The sequence below is a fragment of the Cavia porcellus genome, unplaced genomic scaffold (assembly GCF_034190915.1).
Source record: "Cavia porcellus strain 051 isolate PalLab524CR breed Dunkin Hartley unplaced genomic scaffold, mCavPor4.1 scaffold_25, whole genome shotgun sequence".
Taxonomy (NCBI): domain Eukaryota; kingdom Metazoa; phylum Chordata; class Mammalia; order Rodentia; family Caviidae; genus Cavia; species Cavia porcellus.
The window spans coordinates 21,482,878-21,505,110 of NW_026947508.1; the positions used below are offsets into that span (position 1 = coordinate 21,482,878).

The 22,233-nt window shown below is 42.8% G+C and overlaps 1 protein-coding gene across 4 annotated transcripts in view; it reads right to left on the bottom strand.

Annotated features, from left to right (window-relative positions):
- Positions 1-9,788: 9,788 nt before the first annotated feature.
- Positions 9,789-22,233, bottom strand: part of Ptafr (platelet activating factor receptor) — a 32,970-nt gene continuing 20,525 nt past the window's right edge. For all 4 annotated transcript variants that reach the window (XM_063235887.1, XM_063235886.1, XM_063235888.1 and 1 more), the window contains one exon: positions 9,789-12,735. In XM_063235887.1, the coding sequence (XP_063091957.1) occupies positions 11,661-12,689 (1,029 nt within the window). In that variant the 5' untranslated portion in view covers positions 12,690-12,735 and the 3' untranslated portion in view covers positions 9,789-11,660. The remainder of the gene's footprint in view (positions 12,736-22,233) is intronic.

The window sequence follows — 22,233 nt, forward strand, 5'->3', positions numbered from 1 at the left end:
TGCCCACCATCCTGTTTTCTGAGACTGGTTCACCCACTTTTCTTTCAATCCTGGGACATTCCTGTTATCCTTCTGAGTCAGATTCAGTTTCATGTTTCCAAGAACTCTGCCTAGAGCTGGGTGTGGTGGCACATGTCTGTAATCCCAGCACTTGGGAGGCTGAGGCAGGAGGATCTCTCTGAGTTTGAGGCCAGCCTGGGCTACAAAGTGAATTTGAGGTCATCCTGAACTATAGAATGAGACCCTGTCTCAAAAACAGAAAAGTCTGCCTAGAATATCCACCTGTGGTGGACTGAAAACTGACGGTCAATTTAAACACCAGCTAAACGGAATCAGCATGGTGCTGAGTGCAGATGGCCCACCTGAGGATTGTTGCCAGCATAAAAAGGAGACCTAGAGAGGAAGAGTACTGTTGTGTTGTATGGTGTATTGGTTCTCCTGTTGCTGTGGGTTCCCTTGCAGGAGCTTGTCAAGCTTCTTTCCTGGTACAAACGTGGCTGTTCTTGTCATCAAAGGAGCTCAGGACCTTGCTGCCAAGAATGGCTGCAGTTCACTTTGGGGAGCACTTGTACTTACTTGAGCACAGCCTTCTGGCTCCGGAGGGGAAGATGTATGCTGTTCAATCCCCAGGAAAAGCTTGTTACACTGGCTTCCCCAGATGAACTCTGAACTCTGCTGCTGCTCCAGGAGATGGTCATTTGTTATCAAACATTCCTAGTGTAAAAGGTGATTATCAGGCCGTAAAATCAAATGTAAATAATAGAACAATGGGCTGTAGAGCTTGTCATCTCCTTCCTTTCTAGGCCTCCCCTCCCTCTCCCTGGTGCTCACAGCATACACAGTAGATGCCAGTGAAGTTACTGCTGGGATGCCGCCCTCTCTGGCCAACCCCCAGCCCTGGGCAGCACTGGTGCCAACTGAGGAAGAGGTTTCATGAAGAGAGACAGATTCCTTGTCATGGAAAAACAACCAGTGCCCTGCCCCAAGTGCCAAACTGTCCCTTTTACTGGGTGAGGACCAAGAAGGGAATTGGCATTTATTATATCCATTGTACAAATAAGGCTCACATTGTGATGCCTGATCCCACAGCCAGTAAGTGACAGAGCTCGGATTCAGAGGACAGTATGCCTGGTTTGTAGGGTTTGCTCATTTTTGCAGTGTGGGTTCTCTCATGTGGCTGATTGCAAGGTGCCAACACGCTCACCATCGCCAATCAGTGCCGAAGAGCAAATAAACCAGTCTACTGTAGCTTTGACACTCCTACCACTTACTAGGAACTGAGGGCAGGAACTTTGTCATTTTTTTAAAACTCGAGATCACTAAACTTTTGTGGAATAAAGGGTCACTCACTGGCCCCTCATCTGGCTGCCTTGCTCAGCCAGCCAAAATATCACCAAAATATGCACCAAAAATATCCTGTGTGTTAGGATTTTGTTGGCTAAGTTTTTTCACACAGTGACTTAAACAGAAATTTTTGGCTCATAACTGGAAACACCACCTTGGATGTGAAAACCCATCATGAGGAAGACTTTTTCTGTGTGCTTTTGTTTTGCAATCCTGGGAATTGAACCCAGGGACTTGTGCTGGTGCAACTGACCACTGAGTCACACTCCAAGCCCAGAAAGGCTTCTGTGTGACCCTGAATTTCTTTCTGCTCCATCTATTTTTAGCAGTAATAGTATTGTTACGATGTATCATAAAATTTATCATTCATCCAACTCAGTGTGTGATCTAGGATGCTAAGTCGATTCCCATTTTTGTGTAACCATCACCATCATCCATCCCTACAATTTTTCACCTTCTCAATCCAAAACCCTGCACCCATGAAACAATAATTCCCTGTTCTCCCCCAACCCATGGTAAACAGTATCCCGCTTTCTGCCTTTGTGAATTTGGCTGCCCTGGAGACCTCATAGAAGTCAGCTCGTGCAGCATTTGTCCTGTCATGTCTGGCTTGTATAACTTAGCATCGTGTCCCCAGGGTTCATCCACATTCGTGCCATCTGCCGGGACTGCCTTCCTTTTTAAGGCTAATATTTTATTGCACCTCTGAACCACATTTTGTTTACCCGTTCATTCCTCAGTGAAAAATTAGGCTGCTTATACCTTTTGACTTTTATGAATAATGTTGTTATTCGGTGTACAAATACCTGTGCAAGTCCCTACTTTCAGTTATTTTGGTAGATATCCAGGAGAGGAATTACTAAACCCTATGATCATTCCATGTTTAATTTTTATTTTCCACAGTGACTGTACCACTCTACATTCCCACTAGTAACACATGGAAATTTCAATTTCTCTTCATCCTGGCCAACAGTTATTTTCTGTTTTATATCTCATGGCTTCAGTTTGTTTTTCCCTAATGATTTTGAACATCTCTTCATGTGCTTATTACCATTTGTGTATCTTCTTTGGAGAAATGTATATTCAAATCCTTTGTCCATCTGTTTGAGACAAAGACTCTCGCCATGTGATCCAAATTGGCCTTGAACTTGCAATTCTCCTGCCTTGGCCTTGTATGTGTTGGAAGGCATACACCACTGGGCTCAGCTCTTTGTTTATATTTTATCAAGTTATGTTGTTATCGAGTTGTAGGAATATTTTTGTATATTCAGGATATCAATCTCAGATTAGATAGATGATTTGCAAATATTTTCTTCCCCTCTGTGAGGTGCTTTTTCACTCTGTTGTGTCCTTTGAAGTTCTAGCCTTCCTTTTAAGGAACTAGTTCTTCATTTCCATCCAAAGACCAAAATCCCCTTCTGCATGAATGTGGCAATTCTGACTTCCTAAAACACCCTCTGAACATATGGTAGAGTGTCCTGAGAACTCGAATGAAAAGAAAACCTGCTAGTCACACTCTGTTCCTCTCCACAGTTTCGCATTTCTAGAAAAATACAGTGTTACACAAGATGAACTTGGTAAAGAGGGGCAGAGAGAATATGGACTGTCACAAAAAAGGAGACTGTAGATAATGATACAATCTATTCAGACAAGCACATTTGTTAAGTATATTAGATGGCATGCACCGTCTAACCAATTCAATTTTTTGCTTCAGACAGTGTCTTGCTATGTAGTTCAGGCTAGCCTCGAACTCACAGCGATCCTCCTGCCTCAGACTTCCAAGTGCTACAGTTACAGACATGTACCACCGTGCCTGACTGTTCTAAGAACTTCAGCCAAATTTTTGTTTATACAACTTTATTGAACTAAAATCTTGTGTACCATACAATCCACAGACTTAGAAATGTAAGACTGAATAGATTGCAGCACATTGACAGAGTTGCACAACTATAACCATGATCAAACTTAGGTCATTTTTGTTATCCCAGATCCAAACACTCTACCCATTAGCCATCACTGCTCAATCCTTCTCCCCCAAATCTAGACAACCACTGGGCCACTTTATATAACCACTCAATCAAATTCATGTAAATCATAACTATTTTTTACAGAAGCTCTAGTGAGACAGATTTTAGTCATTGACAATATATAAAAACATTGCTACAGTAGTCAAAATTTTTTTCTCAGTTTTTATTTCTTATTAGTATATGTAGTACAAAATTATTACATTCCTTGTATGGAGTTGATAACACATCTTAATTCTTTTTATACCTCCTTCTTCCCCTTCTTCCCCTCCCCTTTCTCCTATCTCTTGATTCTCTTCTCCTTTGAAAAAGATCTCCCTATTTCCTGTTATCTATCTCTTTTTTTTTTTTGCTTTTTTATTACAATTTTAAATCTCTCATATAAAAGAAACCATGCAATATTCAAACTCTTGTATCTGTGACAATCATAATTTTTTTTAACTTTTTTATCAGTACCAGGGATCGAACTCACGACCACCTGCTTGCAAGGCAGGTACTTATGCTGCTGAGCTAAACCCCCAGCCCCAGTCATAATTTTTATGTGAATTTAGAATGAACACATACAGTGCCAAGCATGGTGGTGCATGCCTGTAATCCCTGTACTGAAGAGGCTGAGGCAGGAGGATCGCTGTGAGTTCAAGACCACATATGTCTGGGCTACATAAGTGAATACAAGACCAGCCTGGACTACATAGTGAGAGGCTGTCTCTAAAAAAGGGGAGGAGGGTAGGAATATAGCTCAGTGGCAGAGCATCTCCTTGGCAAGTGCAATGCTGTGAGTTCGATTCCCAGTACCAAAAAAAATGAACACATACAATGAAACACTATTGTGCATTTTCCAAAGATACATACAAAGTGAAAGATGATGGGCAAATACGCTGGAACTTTTGTGGAAGATCAGACTGGAAAACAGCGATGCCAAAAGCCGATTTGGATTCACACAGAAAAATGTAGGCGAGGCATCTTACCCAGTGGAATTAAAAACAAGGATCTCTTCAACCCAGTTTTTGTATGTTGTTTCCAGGTAACCTTGGAGAAGTCATTTCATCTCTGCAGTACTTTTCTTGCTTGTCTGGGAGACAAGAGATGTACCTTCCCAGTCCATGTCTCAGAGGACAGCTACACAAGAAGCCAGTGCAATAAAAAGAAAGAAGTGGGGCTTTGCAGCCAGACCTAATGATGCGGATCATTCCCTTGCCGCCCTGGGGAATCACTTCATTATCAAAGCCTCCACTTAAATGCAGTAGTAATGGCAGCCTTCCCTGGAAAGGGGACATTTAATCAAAGGAGGCCAGTGATTGAGTTATATGGCTATAGAAGGAGGAGTGGTTCGGAGTCAGTTGCACCTATAGGAGCTTAGGGGGGAAAAATAATATAAACTGTTAGTTCAGTAGTCCACAAATGTTGAGTATTCACCCTGTTCCTCCTTTTGCAGAACTATCAGGACTCCTTAGAGGCCCTTCTCTGGGGACTGGGGATTTAGCTCAGCAGCATAAGCACCTGCCTTGCAAGCAGGTGGTCGTGAGTTCAATCCCCAGTATTGATTTTTTTAAAAAGTACCTTCTCTGGTAGCTTGAATGACAGTGACACTCTGGTCCTGGGGTTCTTTAAAACATGATGTTTACATATATCACTCAACTGCAAATGTGCTCTTCCTAGGAGCTGAGCCTATGACTCAATAGCAAAGCATATGCTTAGCATCCATGAGTGTTGGGGTTTAATTTTAGCCCTACAAAAAGCAAAAAGAAAGTAAGAAAAAAATGCTCTCCTTAGCTGGCCACAATGATCTGAGCTTGGAAGTGTCCTTGTGGGACTTTAGCCCGTATAAAGAGCACAAGAGACCTCAAAGAAGAATCTAGACACAGCCAGGTGGAAACCCCAACAGCTCCCTCAAGAGATTCCTGCCCCAGTACACACTGGAATGCGCCTGGAGTGGTGTGGATGAGGGTACAGTCACTGAGAGAAGGAACGAAGGAGCGGAACCTACGCTCACTAAGGTAGATCTGGCTTTGAATATTATTTATAACTCTTTTGTCAAGTACTGAACCCCTCTGAGCTTTATTTACCCAATCTGTAAAATGGAAATATTTTGTTTAGATGTGAAATGCCTCCAGAAGGCCCATGTGTCGAAGACTTGGTTCCCAGTGCAGTGATATTAAGAAATAAGGCCTTTGAGAAGACTGGATCGTGAAAGTTCTGAGCTCTCAATGAATTAACCTATTTATGAGCTCACAATTTGGTGAGCTGTTATGAAATGATAGAAACTTAGAAGATGGAACTTCTATTTGAGGGAGTGGACCCTTGGGGACCATGTCTTGTTCCCAGCCCCTTCCTTTCTCTGATTCCTGCCTGCCACAAGGCGAGCCACTTTATTCCACCACAAGTCCCCTCACTTGTCTCATCATGGGCCCAGAAGCAATAGAGCCAAATGACCATGGACTGAAACCATGAGGGAAAAACACATCTTTCCTCCTTTAAGTTGTTTCTCTCAGGTATTTGTCACAATAATGGAAATCTAATAGAGAAAATTGGTATCAAGAAGTGAGACTGATTTTGTGACTAGTGGCCCAAATCTTGTCTACAGATTGGTCATTCCCTGAGGCTTTATAAGAGGCTAAATTTAAAGGTTACAGTTTAGTTCTTCTGTTGGAGGACATTTCAGGAGAACATATTATACTGGGACATCAGAATTACTCACTGCTTTCAACCAGAATTACTGGGAGAATTATGAGCAAAAGCAGAGCAGAAAGATCTGAAAAACTTGCTGTTAGGTGAGAAAAGAATGTATTTAAAATCAGAGCCTAGGAAAATATGATTGCTGAAAAAAATAATGCCATTAAAAAAAACCAAGTAGCCAGGTGTGATGGTCCCTGCTTGTAATCCCAGCACTTGGAAGGCTGAGGCAGGAAGATTGTGACTTCAAGGCCAGCCTGGGCTCCATAATGAGGTCAAGTCCAGCAGGAATTACATATTGTGACCCTGTTTCTCAAAAAAAAAAAAAAGTTGATTTTCCATGATTTTTTTCCTACTATGCTCAGCCACCTACGCACTCAGAGGCCTCTGCAGCCATGGTCTCAGGGGCCTAGTTATTACTCTGGCTGGTAGTAGACCTCGGTGTCATCCATATGAGGTTGATTTTGCAGGCATGCAGAATGTAAGAGTTGAGAGGTTGTGGAGGCTTCTATTGAGATTTCAAAGAAAAGCCTGGGAGGGCAGGCAATGTGTAGCAAAATCAGAGTCCCTGCAAGCAGCAGCAGAGAGGCAGTATGCAAAGTTGTGAGTGTGAAGCTGAATTAGCTATGTAGCCTCCAGAAAGTTTGAGATGCCAGGAATGTAGAATATCTATCAAGCAAAGCTGCACATAGTAAGCAGAGTCAGAGAGAGAGAAAGAGAGAGAGAGAAAGAGAGAGAGAGAGAGAGATCATGTGGGCTGCAACCAGCAAGACCTTAAAGTAAGGGCTGCACAAACAGTTTGAAGCTCACATCCCTCTAGCATATGCCCTGGATGCTGGACAAGGATTTAATATTTACCCTGCTGGGTTTCAATCTTGCTTTGGTCCTTGGTATTCTCCAGTGCCTCTCTTTCGGAATAGAAATGTTTACCTGGTTCCAACATTGCATGCTGAGTATATGTAATTTGGTCTTTTATTTTTACTGAGGCTCACAGCCAAGAGTTTGCTTTGAGTGTCAGAGGAGATCTTGGACTTGGAATTTTGAGCAGTCCTGCAACTATGAAGATTATCAGGAGTCTTGGAGATGAATTAAATATGTATTTTGTGCTATGAGATGGTCATGAGCCTTTGGGAGCTAGGGTTGAAGAATTATGATTTGGATATGAACTGTCTCCTCAGGGCTTGGTCCCTCCTGAAGAAATATTCAGAGGTGAAATTGGGAAAACAGATTAGATCATAATCATGAGGGCTCTGATCTCATCAATAGTTTCATAATCCGGGGAGGATGTGAAGTGAGGGAGTGAGACCTACCCAGAGGGAAGATCTTGGGGACATCTCCTTGGGGTCTCACTATATAGCTCAGGTTGGCCTTGAACTCACAGTGATCCTCCTCCTGCCTCAGCCTCCCCAATGCTGGGATTACAGGTGTGCCTTACCTATGTTATTCTTTAATTTAGGGATAAAAACCACATGCTTTTCAGGAAGGGTATGAGGGTTTTAATGGAATAATAGATAAAAATTATGTTTATCATAGTCACTAAACCAAAGTAAACACTCCATGGGACTTTTTGGGGTATCTAAATGCATGAGTAGATGGATGGACAGACAGGCAAGTGGTGGACAGAAGGATGAGTGAGTAGGAGGACTGCTCACTGGCCATGTGATGTCCTGGGCAATGTGATTTGTTTTATAGAAATACCAAGTCTGGAGCTGGGCATGGTGGTTCATGCCTATAATCCCAGCACTCGGGAGGCTGAGGCAGGAGGATCGCTGCGAGTTCGAGACCAGCCTGGGCTACAAAGTGAGCTCATGGCCAGCCTGAACTGCATAGTGAGACCCTGTCTCAAAAAGACAAAAAAACAAGTCTGCACAATCCCCGGTGCTTTCCGAAAGGTTTTATTGTATCTCCTGTGGCCTTACTCAAGCACAGGTGAGTAAAACTAAGTAGAAACACACCCAGTTCTAGTCTAGCGTGACCTGCCCTTATCCGATCTAGTGTTTATGACTCATCTCGAGGAAACCTGGCCTTGCAGGAGTGGAGGGTTCTCTGGTTGAGTTTGTGGCAGGTCCCTGGGGCAAAAGAGGAGGAAGCAATCGGGGGAAATGAAAGGTAAGGTGTTGTTGGTACACAGGATGCCTTGGAAGCCCCCATCCGTGAGGTTTCATGAACAGAATTACAGCTTAGATTTTCATATCATCCCTGACACCGCCACCGGAAGAGATGCAGATAAACACCCAATGCTGTAGTTCTGTTCTGTCCTGTGCAACTTCTATGATACCTTTACCCCTCGGGCCCTTATTCCTCTTAGCAAGATGAAGGGAATGGACCCTCTCGGTCCCAAAATGTTCTAGCTTTCTGAAAATTTTTTATATCTTCCTTTGATAGATGGTCATAGAGCATCCCCTTTGTCTCTAGAAAGATTCCTTATCTTTGAAAATAAGTGTATACCTATGTAATGCATGTTTATGCTACACCTTGGGGAAGCTGTACACTCTGATGACAGGCAGATGTCAATTCTAGGCAGTGTAGAAGAAACTGGATTCAAGTTGGGTGTGGTGGCACCTGCCTGAAATCCCAGCATTTAGGAGGTGGAGGCAGGAGGAATCATTGCAAGTTTGAGGCCAGCCTGGGCTACAAAGTGAGCTCAAGGCCAGCCTGAACTGCATAGCGAGACCCTGTCTCAAAAAGACCAAAAGGAAAGAAAGAAAAATAGAGGAACTGGGCTCATAGAACATTCCTGCCCCACAGAGTAGGGAAGGCAGACCCTGACATGCATGTTAAAATGCTGGGCCTTCCCAGCCCTAAAATGTTGCCTGGAGGAATTTGAGTGCTCTGGGCAAAGTCAAACAGAACAGAAGCCTGACCAAACCAGGCAAGGTTACAGGGTAAATAAATGCAGCTGTATTTGGGGTGGCAATGAGATTACCAGGGCTGGAGCAGGCTGTGACCTTAACACTTAAGCTTAGGGTGCCGAGGGGGCTTGGTTGCAGGCCACCCCTTACACATGCCAAAATCCTCGGATGATCAAGTGGCATAATATTTGCAAACAATCTCCCTCCTCACCTCTTTCTAGATATTTTAAATCATCTCTAGATCACTTATGATCGCTAAAGTAAATAGCTATCAGACTGTATTGTTCAGAAAGTGAGGACAACAGGAAAATCTTGTATGTGTTCAGTACAAACACGATTTTATTTTTCTAACATTTTCAACAAGCAGTTGGTTGAATCTGGGAATATAGAGCCCATCGATACAGAAAGCCAACTGTATGCTCTTCCCACACCCCAGCAGCCTGGGTAGAAGAGCCTAACCTATGAGCTAGGACAACAACGGGGTAAGAACAAGCCCTTATCTCAGAACTGCCACTCATGGTTCAGGGAAGAAAGGGGAGGGGGGAGCAGAAACAAGTTAAATCACGTACAGGGACAAATTCTCTGAAGAATGGGACCATTATGTATATCTAAAATGTACCAGTAAAATCTAATTTAAAAAAAAGAATTGTCAGTCGTTCTTCATTGAGCACTCACTGAGTGCAAACTCCAGGCATTGTATACAGGACAGCAGGCTTTTCTGGGGTATGGTATGCAACCCCTGGGGCACATGGGATAACTTCAGACAGAACACGGAGAAACAGTTTTAGTAGTTTTATTTTCATTTTATGCTTGCCTCCTGTTTGTGGCAGGTAGCTTTGTTTTTCATCTACAATTATAAGTTCTTTTTCAATAAATATGAGTTTTAAACACTGACTGGATTTAAAGAAAAAGTATTTATTAAGTAAACACACAGCCGGTGCGTGGACATTACAAAGCTTGCAAGGAGAGATGCAAATGGCTGATGTTCAGGAAACACTGTGCAATGTTAGCACATAGACTTACACTTTATCTGCTGCTCTGCGGGCTGCCAGTAATAGACACTCATTCAAATCAGCTTAAGCAACTAAGTAAGGTGTCCGGACAAGAGACTCTCATGGGACACAATGGAAGGCGTGTAGAGGACAGTCACCCAGCAGGCCCCTGCAAGATCTGTCCCCTCTTCCCTCCATGCTCCTGTCATTTCTCCCTGCCTTCTGCTTTGCTCTGAAAATTTATTCTGTGAGCAGAGTCATTTTCTCTATCACAATCACGCAGGTGCAGTACTCCTGCACACACCCACCCCACTCCCCCTTCTCTCTCTGCCTCTCTGTCTCTGTCTCTCTGTCTCTGTGTCTGTGTCTGTGTCTGTCTCTGTCGCTCTCTCAGAGTTCGAGAGTCCATATATCTTAGGTGAGTGGTCTGCAAAGCCTGAAGCAGCATCCCCACATCCAGGTGCCACCCTTTACTGTTTCAGCCTCTACCGGAGGACTGAAGGGTCCACATTCTCAGTCAAAGGGAGGGTCTGGGATGCAGTCACCCTGACCAAGAGGTGCCTTTCTCGGCATTTGCTGCCCGAACACCTCAGGGAGGTAGGTTTTACCTCACAGGCAACAACACTAAGAGGTAGAAAATTGAGTCCCCAGCCACTCGGCAGGAAGTGACAAAGCCAAGACTGAACTTGGGTCTGTGTGACACCAACGCTTGAGTGTGCTGCTCTGGCCACCGGGTACGGTCACCATCAGCTAGAGCCAGTGCACAGCTACTCTCCCAGACCCAAGCAGGTTACTAGCCCCTGGGGAACTATGTATCAAAATTAGCAATCCAGTGTTGCCTGGCAGGCAGAAAAGTCCCAAATTAGTGCGACAATGGCTGGAAGGAAGTTCTCAGAGGAGCACTGGACACCCCATGTCTGAGGCCGCAGGGCTCACACTGCAAGTTCTTGGCTAAAGGAAGGAGAGCGTCTCATTTGAATGCTTATCAAAAATGACAGGCAGCTGTCTTAGAAATACTGGAGAAGCTGACACCCACCAGCCTGTGTAACTGTCCCTTCTATTTCCTGGAAATTAGGCAGAGAGGGCCTTCCAGAGAAGGAGCAGATTTTTCCCAACCAGAAACCTCAGGCTCTTTCCTGAGTAGGCGCTGTTCCCATGGAAGCCTCTGGACTTGCCCTGGCTGGTGTGCTCTCAAATTTTGCTTTAAAGAGACGTTCTGCCCCACTGAAGGTCTTCACTCAGGGTCTGTTAGTAAGGCAGGAAAATGAAGGAGAGGCTCTCTCTCTCCCAGCCCCTCAGGACTGACCCAAGCTTGAGGCAAATCCTGTGCAGGAAACAAGCTCATGTCTTAGCTTTTGCTCTGTTCATGTTTTCTTTTCTGTAGTTGTCATTTGGGACAGGTTTGCTGGCGGAATCAGAAGATTCTACCAGGCCACTTCCACTGTCTGAGCACTTGGGAGTCATTGCCTAAGGGCTTTAGGCTACTACCCTAGTAGGGCAACCTGGGAATGGCTCAGAGTCTGTCCCCTGACCCTCAGATTCCTCTTAGCTTCATCGGACCCAGAGGCTCAGGATCAGGTCATGATGTGTGCAAAGGGGGTGAAGGTACTCGTTCAAGTTCTGGATTTTCTAGCAGTCCAGCATGGCCATTGTCCCTGCCTGTGTGTGAGGTAGGCTTTATACTTCATGGGCCACCAGTGCCCAGGGAGGAGGTGACTACAGCAGATACCCCTTATGGAACAGAAGACTTTGGGCCTGACCCCAGCAAGCAGGAACTAATTTTTGATGGGATTGACAGGAGTGTGGTTGATTGGAATGGCCATTTCAGTGCCTGTGTCAGTGGTGACCCGGGAGCATTTCTGGCTGCTGCGCATGATATTAAGCTTTTCGCTGAGGTGCTTGCGGAACTTCTTGGTGAGGAAACAGTAGATGACAGGGTCTAAGACACAGTTGGTGCTAAGGAGGCAGAGGGTGACCTGATGTGCATCATTAATAGCCTGGTGGTTGCTGCTTGGCCACATCCCCAGCTCAGCCAGGGTCCAGGGCAGCTGTACCATGTGGTGTGGTACAAAGCAGATGACAAACACTGCCAGAACCGTGCAAACCATCCACAGCGCTCGGCGCCTGACCTCAGCATTGCGCTGCTGCTTCACTGGCTGCCTGAGCAGCGTGTGGATGATGACCAGGTTGCAGAAGAGGATGAGAAGGAAGACAATGAAGAAGCCGAGCACAATGCAGATATGGATGATGAGGACAGGCTTGCTGCCCTTCTCATAGTGCTCAAAGCAACGAGTAATGTTGCCCGAGCCTGCCTTATTGGACACTACGTTGGTGGAGTCCATGACAAGGAAGTAAGATGCAGCAGCCACAATGGCCACCCAGATGACCAAGGACAAAGCGATGCCTCGCTTGCGGGTGGTGGCCTGAGCAGTCTTGATGGGATATTTCACTGCCTGGAAGCGGTTATAGGTGATCACTCCCAGGAAGGCCACAGAGCAGTAGGTGTTGATGAAGAAGAGGCAGCCAGCCAGGTTACAAAGGAATTTGGGTAGAAACCAGTTGCCCTGGTTGGAATAGTAGACGATCCACAGAGGCAAGGTGATCAGGAAGAGCAGGTCAGCCACCGTGAGGTTCACCATGAAGATCTTTATCTCATTTAGTTTCTTGGAAGGGTATAGGCGGGCAAAGACCCATAGCACATAGCCATTGGCGATGATCCCCAGCACAAAGATAATGCTGTAAACAATTGGGAAGAGTGTGTATCGAAACTCAGAATCCACCCGGGAAGAGCTGTTTAACTCCATGGCTCTGGGCTGCAAGAGTCAGCTCCTCATAGGGTCCTGGCAGTGCCTGGAAGATCATGTAAAGATTCTGGTTAATAAAAAGCCAAGAAGCAACTATTTACTTTACCAATTCCAATAGTTCTTGCTATAGGTTGAATGATAAAATCCCCCTTTTAAAAAATTCACATTGAGGGAATGGAGATTTAGCTCAGTGGCATAAGCTTCTGCCTTGGAAGTGCCAGGGAGTTCGATCCCTGGTACCAATAAGAACAAAAACAAAAAATTCACATTGGAACTTAATCCCCAGTGCAACAGTATTCGGAGATATGATCTTTAGCAAGTAAGGAAGGGAGACTCCTCACATATAGGATCAGTACTCATATAAAAGGGCTCAGGGGGAAAGAAAGTGCTCTAAAGGATATAACTGTATATATGTTTAAGTGTGCAAGATAGATAACCATACTACTAAGTTTTTGTTAGTTTATCAAACAGAATGGTTTGTACTGTCCTTGTTTAACTGTCCACTTTTTATGCTTTGATTTTGCAATTTGAGCAACTCCTTCTAAGATAACAATATGTAATTTATCAACTAATGATTTCTTACTGTCTTTTCTTTAAAATTCTGTATTATTTCTACCCTTTTTTCTGTTTTGCTTTTTTTCTCTAAATAAATAAATAAAAGGGCTCAGGGCTAAAGAGTACATTTTCTTTTGACCTTTGTTTTTCTAATTCTTCTACTATGTAAGGACACAGAGTACCGGGAAGTTGGAAGCAAATACCAGGCCTCATCCAGACACTGAACCCTGATTTTGAACCTCTAGAACAGTGAAACTTAGATTTCTGTTCTTTGTAAATTATCCAGTCTCAAGTATTTTGTTATAGCTGTGAGGCAGGAGATTAGGGCATGGCCAGCTGTCTGGACGATCATGACCTGTTAATCACTGAGCTCCAGGACACTGAGCTCCGGGACACAGAGCTCTTGCACTTGAGATCAGTCGAAAAATACTGTCTGCAATTGTTCTGGCATGAAATCAACCAAGTTTTAAGAGAATGTCTTAGATCTGATGTTGGAATAAGGACTACAAAGATGGCCAAAGTTAACCTTGTGGCCACTACAAGCTCTTTCAGTGGCCACTCACCCTACAGAATGTACTTTTCCTACTTTAGTTGGCCTGAATTCACTGCAGAGGGTATTTCTTTTTCTCGCCATTAGTAAATATAAAACTTACTATCTTTTTTTCTTGTTTTATCCAATTTTTTGTTTAGGACAAGAACCTGGAAAGAATCTCCAGAAGGAGCCCACTGAATTCTAGAACCCCGGTAACAGCAGCATTAACAGACTAAAAGACACTCATTTTGCATATTTTTAAAACTCTAAATTAAATGAGGTCTTCCATTCTACATAAAATAATACGCTTTTTGGGGCTAGGGATTTAGCTCAGTGGCATAAGCATCTACCTTGCAAGCAGGCAGTCGTGAGTTCGATCCCTGGTACCGATAAAAACAAAAAAGACGAAAAAAAATAATAATAATATGCTTTTACAAATCTATGCATAAAATCTGTATTATAAAAACTTTAATTTTATGGTACAATTTGAATATTTTACTATAGATTTGAAATTTAAAAAACTAAGAGTAAATTTGTTCTGTATTAAAAACTAATTCAGCTGGGCATGGTGCTACACACTTGTAATCCCAGCAGCGGGGTGGCTGAGGCAGAAGGATAGCTATCAGTTTGAGGAAAACCTGAGCTACATAGTGAATTCAGGGCCAGCCTTGAACTGCACAGAGAGACCCTGTCTCAAAAAAATAAAAATAAAAATAAAGAAAACTAATTAAATCAGGCATAGTGGTGGACATCTGTAATTCCAGCACCTAGAAGAAAAGCACACGGTCACAAGTTTGAGATCAGCCTAGGCTACATAGAGAGTTTCAGGCCAGCCTGAACTACATGGCAAGACTCTTTCAAAAAAGCGAAAACAAGTAAATAATTAAACTAAAATTAATTTAGAGATTTGAGCTCAGTGGTAGTGCTCTTGTCTAGCATGCATGCAACCCTGTGCTCAAAAATAAATAAATAAATAAAAATAAAGTCACATACAATTTCAGTGTGGCTAGCAGGTCTAACCAGTCCAGCCCTAAGTTAATTTAAAAGAAATAAATTATATACTCATAAAAAGCCTGGAAATAAGGAGAAATATAATATTAGAGTTATTTAGAGAATAAAATATTAGCCAGTCATTAGAACGAATGATTTGGGTCTCATTGCACTGACATGGAAAGCTGACCTTGGATAACACCATTACATAATAGAAGAAACTATAAGTTACAGCAGTTGTAACGGAGTATGAACAAAAACATCTAGCCAGTCACACTTTCGTTGGCAGTAGGAAGTAGCCTCTGGGAAATAGCCTTCATGAGAAGTTTATTTAATTTATCTACTCTAAATAGGTTTAGGGAGAAGTTTATTTACCCTAAATAAACTTTTTTGGGAACTTTTTAGGAACACTTACTATCTTAGGAATTTTTAAATTTTTATCTATGTTTATATTTTGGCTGTGCAGGGGGTTGAATGCAGGGCCTTTGCCCTGAGTTACAACCTCAGCCCTTTTTAAATTTGTTAAAATTTAACAGAAGATCTCACTAAGTTTGGTAAGTTGCCACCATGAACTACATAGCGAAACCCTGTCTCAAAAAACAGAAACAGAAACAAAACAAAACAAAAAATACCCCAAACATATCACAACGTAATGAATACAGAAGCAGATGCAAGAAGTCAGCTGTCTTCTAGCAAACCTAACATTAAAGAGATTTATAAACAATGTAAATCAATGTCAATTTTCCCTAAATGATTTGTTTTAGAAAATCTCATTTTTTTCCCAAAATATATATTATTTACATTAGGATAAAAAGGGTTTATCATTGGATTTGTTCATGTAAAAATGGAGTTATTTCAGAATGTCAGTTGTTAATTTTTTTTTTTTTTAAGGCTAGGAATGGGACCCAGAGCAGGCAAGCATTCTTCCCTAGCCGTAGGTTTTTTTTTGTTTGTTTTCGTTTTTTGAGGATTTTTGGATTTTGTTTGTTTTTGTTTTTTTGTCTTTTTCCTTTTTATTGGTACCAGGGATCGAACTCACAACCGCACACTTGCAAGGAAGGCACTTATGCCACTGAGCTAAATCCCCAGTCCCTGTTTGTTTGTTTTTATGGTACTAACCATTGAACCCAAGGAGGTGCTCTAAACCTGAGCTTTTTATTTTATTTTTATTTTTGTTTCATTTTGGCTTTTTTTTTTTTTTTAGAGACAAAGTTTCCTTATGTAGCTCGGGCTGGCCTTGAACCCACTATGGAGCCCAGCTGGCCTTGAATTTGCTGCAGTCCTTCAAAGGCTGGAATTACAGGCTTGGGTCACTACACTTGATTTATTTTTTTATTTTGAGACAGGATCTTGTTAAATTGCCCAAATTGGTCTCAAATTTATAATTCTCTTGCCTTAGCCTCCCAAGTTGCTGGGATTATAGGTGTGTGCCACTATACCAACCTAGTTTTAGTTCTTAACACTAGACACTGATAGATATGACACATAGCTACAAGCTCTTTGGGCCCTCATAATTTTCAAGGGTAGAAAAAATGCCTGGAAGCAAAAAATTTGAGTATCACTACTCAACAGTCTCAGCTTTCCTTTGATTTGACTCCAAGATGCCCACTTGTCTGTGACAAGCCTTGTTTCTCCCTCAGACTGGGCTCTCACAGAATTACAGTGTATTAGGATCAAGTCTCACTAAGCCTACGTCACCCTCCCATGGCTGGAGCATGGAGATACTTCTGGCCTGGCAGTTTCTGAGAGGTGTGAGGTGCAGGCAGCCCTAGCTGGCCAGGAAAAGGTACTCAGTTGGGGTCTTCAGGTAGGTCATGTCCCTGCCCACCACTGGTGGCGCAAGTGCTCAGTGGGGTGAGATCATCCTTCTCAGAAAATTTCCCACCATCCAACCCAAACCAGGACATCCAGGCCCTGCCACCTCACCATGCCACCTGGGCCTGTGGAAAAGGTCTTTTCCCCAGGGTCAAGGTGAGGCAGGGAGCCACCCACTAGGTGCAAAGTTTAATGTGGAACCAAATTTTCAGCAATCAAGATAGATAATATTGGTGGGAATTTAGCTCAGTGGCATAAGTGCCTGCCTGGCACGCATGAGGTCATGAGTTCAATCCCTGGTACAAAAAAAAAAAAGATAATATTTTAATGCAATATTTTTTAAAAGCAAAAGGAATATTACTATTTTTTGTTTCAGCCTCTCCTATGGTTCTGCCTTCATTTAAAGTTTTAATATTGGGCTGAGGAGGTAGCTCCGTGGGTAGGGCACTTGCCTAGGATGCACAAGGCTCTAGGGACAATCACAGTACCACCAAGTAAATACATAAAACTTTGAGGCTTTTGAGATAGACAGGGTGATCCACACAAGTAACCCCAGCTACTCCAGAGGGTGAGGCAGGAGGATCACAAATTGGAGGCCAGCCTGGGATATTTGGCAAATTTAGTGTCAAAAATTAAAAGGGTCAAGGACATCGTCTAGCATGTGTGAAGCCCTTGGGTTGAGTCTCCAGTACTTGCCAAAGATTTTTTTAAAATATATTTTTAATATGGATATTTGTTGCTTCAATTTTGATTCACAAAGATAAAAACTCTCAGCATGAGATCAGCACATGGGGGTCCCAACTCGCCAACGCACCCACTGGACGAGGCCTCGGCTCCCAACTTGGAGAATCACACCGTGGTAGAGGCGTGATGAAGGACACAGGGGTGTGGTGGGAATTCAGAGATGTCCCCTGTGACCCCATCTCGAGACTGAGCAATGGCCTCCACCCTGAGCTGAGGGAGGGCAGAACCCTGAGCTAATAAGGGGCACATGCAGAGGGGACTCTGCTGCAGAGGCCTGAGAGGGCGGGAGAGGAGGCACCTTGGCCTGTGAGTTTGCGACATTCACTCACTTTAGCTACAACGCAAAGTCCAAGGTGGGTGAAGCGAGAAAGAGCGAAGCAAGTGCCTACAGGTCCATTCAGAAAGGGGCTTGCATCTCAGGCAAAAGGATGTGTACAGATGCCCCCTGACTTACAGTAGCTGATGAACCCACCATTACCCAAAACCAGCATCAATGAAAATTCATCTACTGCGCCTAACCTAGGGCACGTATTAGCTTAACAACACCGCACCCAGGAGCTTTGTGTGGCTCTTGTGGCTCATGCTGTGCCTGGCTTTGTGAGAGAGTGTCACATTCAAAGTCATCAAGCAGCAAATATCAAAATTCAAACTTCAAAGTAAGGTTCCTACTGGTGCACATCACTTTAGCACCACAGTAAGGTTGGAAAAAGTCTCAAATCGAGCCAGCATAAGTCAGAGACCATCTGTACTTCATTCTGTAGAAAATGAGGAGTCATTAAAGGGTGCTGAGTATGGAAGGAGCCAGACTGGATCTAAGGGGCTGGGGATTTAGCTCAGCGGCATAAGCACCTGCCTTGCAAGCAGGCGGTCGTGAGTTCGATCCCCAGTACCGATAAAAAGAAAAAAGAAAAAAAAAAAAAAAAAAAGACTGGATCTGGGTTTGGGGAAGACGGCTCTGACACCTTTGCTGCATACAAAAAAGAAGGGGTGGGGTGGGGTCAGAGAAGAGGCAAGAGGCAGCAAAGAGACAGCTGCGATTGTCCAAAGGAGGCTTGGCCATGGCTGAGTGGATGGACAGAGCACGGTGACAGATGGGGTGCTGGCTGAGAGAAAGGGAGGAAGCAAGGGCAGCCTCAGGTGCCCAGGACTGTAGGGTCTGACCAGGAGGAACGGAGGGGGGCTGGGGAGGGGGAATACGTGCGGGACACCAACGTGCGGAAATAACCAAGGGGAAAAGAGTTGAATGCTGAAGAGCCTAAATTTAAAGTTCAAAGAGGAGAAGAAAGCCACAAAGGAGGCTGAGACAGCATAGCCCAAGGGTGGGAGGAGAGCCAGGTCTCCACACCGGAGATCTAGGAGAACAAAGTCCCGAGACCATGAGAGCGAGTAGCCAGCGGTGTGGAAAGCACGAGGAGATCAGCAACCAGAAACGCAAATTCTGGGTGAGTCAGTCTGAGGTCTCCAGAGGGAGAGAGGCAACGAGGAGGAATGCCAAATTCTCATTTAAATTCATTCAAGAACTCTAATTCTGTGTATGGACTTTGAACTGAACACATTGGAATTTTTTGTTTGCTTTTCTCTTTTTTTCCCAATGGGGCTTCACTGTGTAGTCCAAGCTGGTTTCAGCCTCCCAAGTGTTAGGAATGTAAGTGTGTGCTCCTGTGCCCTCACTTTGAGAAAACTAATTTTTAGACAATTAAAGAAACTAGAACATAGTCTAAGTATTAGATAAAATTAAGAAAATACTATTGACTTCCGGGAGAACATGGCAGATAGATAGCAGCAGCTTCAGAGGCTCTCTGAGAAACCACACTTAAAATCCAGGCATGGTGCCAGGCGAGAAATCCTAAGCAAGGGGAGATACACTTTGCCGACCCAGGAACCAAATAAACTAAGAGAAACCAACTGGAAATGCAATCCCGGTGATACAACAAGAACAGATAAGGTCTCAGCACGGAAGCTGGACTCCGCACCACTGGAAGCTGCGATTTGAATTTCTGCAGCTGCTGCTGCGTCTCTATCCACACGGCAAGGAGAGAGGTGCAAAAGCTCTGAGGGTGGGAAGCGGTGAATGCAGTTGAGAGCAGGACTGGCTGGGAGCCCTGCATCGACCTGCAGTGAGTAAGCAGATCGGGGATCCTTTCATAGAGTAGGAGGCTTCAGCAAAGGACATGCTGGGACCGGGCAGACTACCCGAAACAGGATGCTGCAGTGACTTCAATCACATATTCCCCTCTCAAGCGGGATTGGTGGGGAGTGCCTGGCCTGTGTGACGCTGCTAAGACCCAGTATGCTAGCCCAAACCAGATCCCAGCACCTGGAGGTGCACCCTAGCAGTGAAGCCTTCGGTAGGTTGACCTGGAGGGGCGGGCCCAGCATAAGCTGCCCAGGTTTGTGTCTCCCTAGTACACTGCAGTGGGTGGGAACACCTAGCCGGTGCAATTCAAACAAACTGTAACTGACAAAGAAAGAAATGGAGCCTCCTATATACGCTTGTATATAAGGAACAAAAAAATATGGGAAGAGGGAGCAACAAGAAAGGGTCCTCAGCCCCCAATCCTGAGAAACATGCAATATCAGACACGGCACCAATAGACATAAAGCGCTATCTCCAAAACCTCATAGACGAGTTCAGGAATGAAGTTATTAATGACCTGAAGCAAGATATAAGTAGAATAGTTAGAGATATGCTAAGCACTGCCCAAGAAAAAACATATGGTAGAATGGAAGAACAGAAAAAAAGGGGAGAATTATTTGATGGAGAAAATAAAGAAAACATAGAATATGTGAAGCAGGTTCAAAGAGATTACCAGGAAACTAAAAACTCTATCGAAAACTGGCATAACAGCTTGAAAGAAACTAAGGATAGATTATCTGAATTGGAGGGCAGATTTGTAATATGGGAGCATGAAATGAAAAACTTCTTAAAAATAACAAGAAAACAAACAGCAATAATACAAAGGCTAGAAGATGATAAGAGGATCTATAACTTAAGAATTAAGAACATAAAAGAAGTAGGGACACAAACAAATGGACTACAAAAGCTATTCACAGAAATAATCCAAGAGAATTTCCCTAATTTAGCAAAAGGTAAAGATACTCAGATGTATGAGGCATACAGGACCCCAGCCACCTACAACCCAAACAGAGCTACACCCAGGCATATAATAATCAAAATTCCAGAAATCCAATATAAGAACAGAATACTAAAAGCCGTCAGAGACAAGAAACAGATCATTTACAAGGGAACACCCATCAGAATTACAGCAGACTTCTCAGCACAAGCCATCAAATCATGAAGAGCGTGGGGGGAAATAATTCAAGCTTTGAAAGATAATAACCTCCAGCCAAGATTGATATATCCTGCACAACTGTCCCTAGAAATTGATGGAAAAGCAAGGTACTTCCAGGATAAAGGGGAACTAGGGGAATTTGCAACCACCAATTCAACTCTTCAGAGAATACTGCAGGATATTCTAAAAAAGGAAATTATCAGGATTCCAGAAATAGTGGCAGAGAAGCCACATGAATGGAGCAAAAAGCGAAATGAAGAAGACAAACTGACAGCAAACGACAGAAAAAGAGCTCAACAGAAATAAGGCAGAGAAGATTGGATGGTAAGAACAGCTATTTTGGAGAAAACAAGATATCATAATAGCAGTGCTGATTTAGTATCATCTTGTTTTGAAGTCCATTCAAAGTTGTATTCTTCTGTCTCCATCGGTCTTAAAAGGTTGTATCTTATTGGATTTTATTATATATGATAATATAAGTAAAAACTTTTATAGACAAGGAGATTATACAGAAACAATTGTTCATTTCCTGTTAATTGGTTCTAAATACCCTGTGATAATGTCATTCTCTTGAATGGTTTTACAGTGTCTTGATATGTTTGGTGCTACAGTATACGAAGTTATACTCAAAGATTTCAAGGAAAAAGACACTATGGTAACTATTTTTATGTCAGGATATCTTGTGGTGAAACACTATTTTGCTTAAATGGTTATGTTTTGACCTGCGCTGTTCTGTTGTTATGCCCTCTTTTATCTCAATCCCTTTTTTTAATTATTTACTTTTTTGTTTGTATCTTTTTAATTAAGGGAAAAATAAATTTAAAATAGCAGGATATATTATAGTAATCTACTTTGATTTCCTATTAACTTGATTTGAAATCCTGTATTGCCCTCACCATCTTGTTTTGACTGATTTTCCCCTATTCTGCTTTGCTTAATAGTACCAAGTTCGAAAGTATAGGCAAAACTGTGAAGACAATAAGAATCATTATGATGCCCATTCTGGTTGACTATTATTTTCTTTTAAAGTCCTGTAATGTCTCCAGTGCTTTGGTTTTATTCTTTACTGTTTTGTTCAATTTTATTATAACTGGCAATTCTTCTTAAAATAGCAAGAGGCAGTATGGTAATCATTGTTGATTACCTTATATTTTGTTTTTTACATTATCTATTATGTCCATCCTTTTGATTTGACTGACTCTGTTCTGATATGTCGCATTTGGTTTTACTCTCTTCAAAAAAAGTAGTAAGAACTGTGGGAGTAATAAAACCCAAAATGTGTAATTGTCTCTGTACAAAAGAAAAGAAAAGAAAGTGCTCTAAGCATTATAACTGTATATATGTTTAAGTGTATAAGATAGATAACCATATTACTAAGTTTTTTTGGATCATTGAACAAAACTGTTTGCACTCTCACTGTTTGAAGGTCCACTTTGTATGCTTCAGTTTTGTAACTTAAACAACTGTTTCTGGGATGAGAATGTGTGATCTATTAGCTGGTGATTTCTTACTGTTTGTTTTTTAAATTTTGTATTACTTGTACCCTTTTTTGGTTTTTTTCTTTTTCTCCTTAAAGAAAAAAAAAGAAAATACTATTAATTTTGCTAACTTAAAT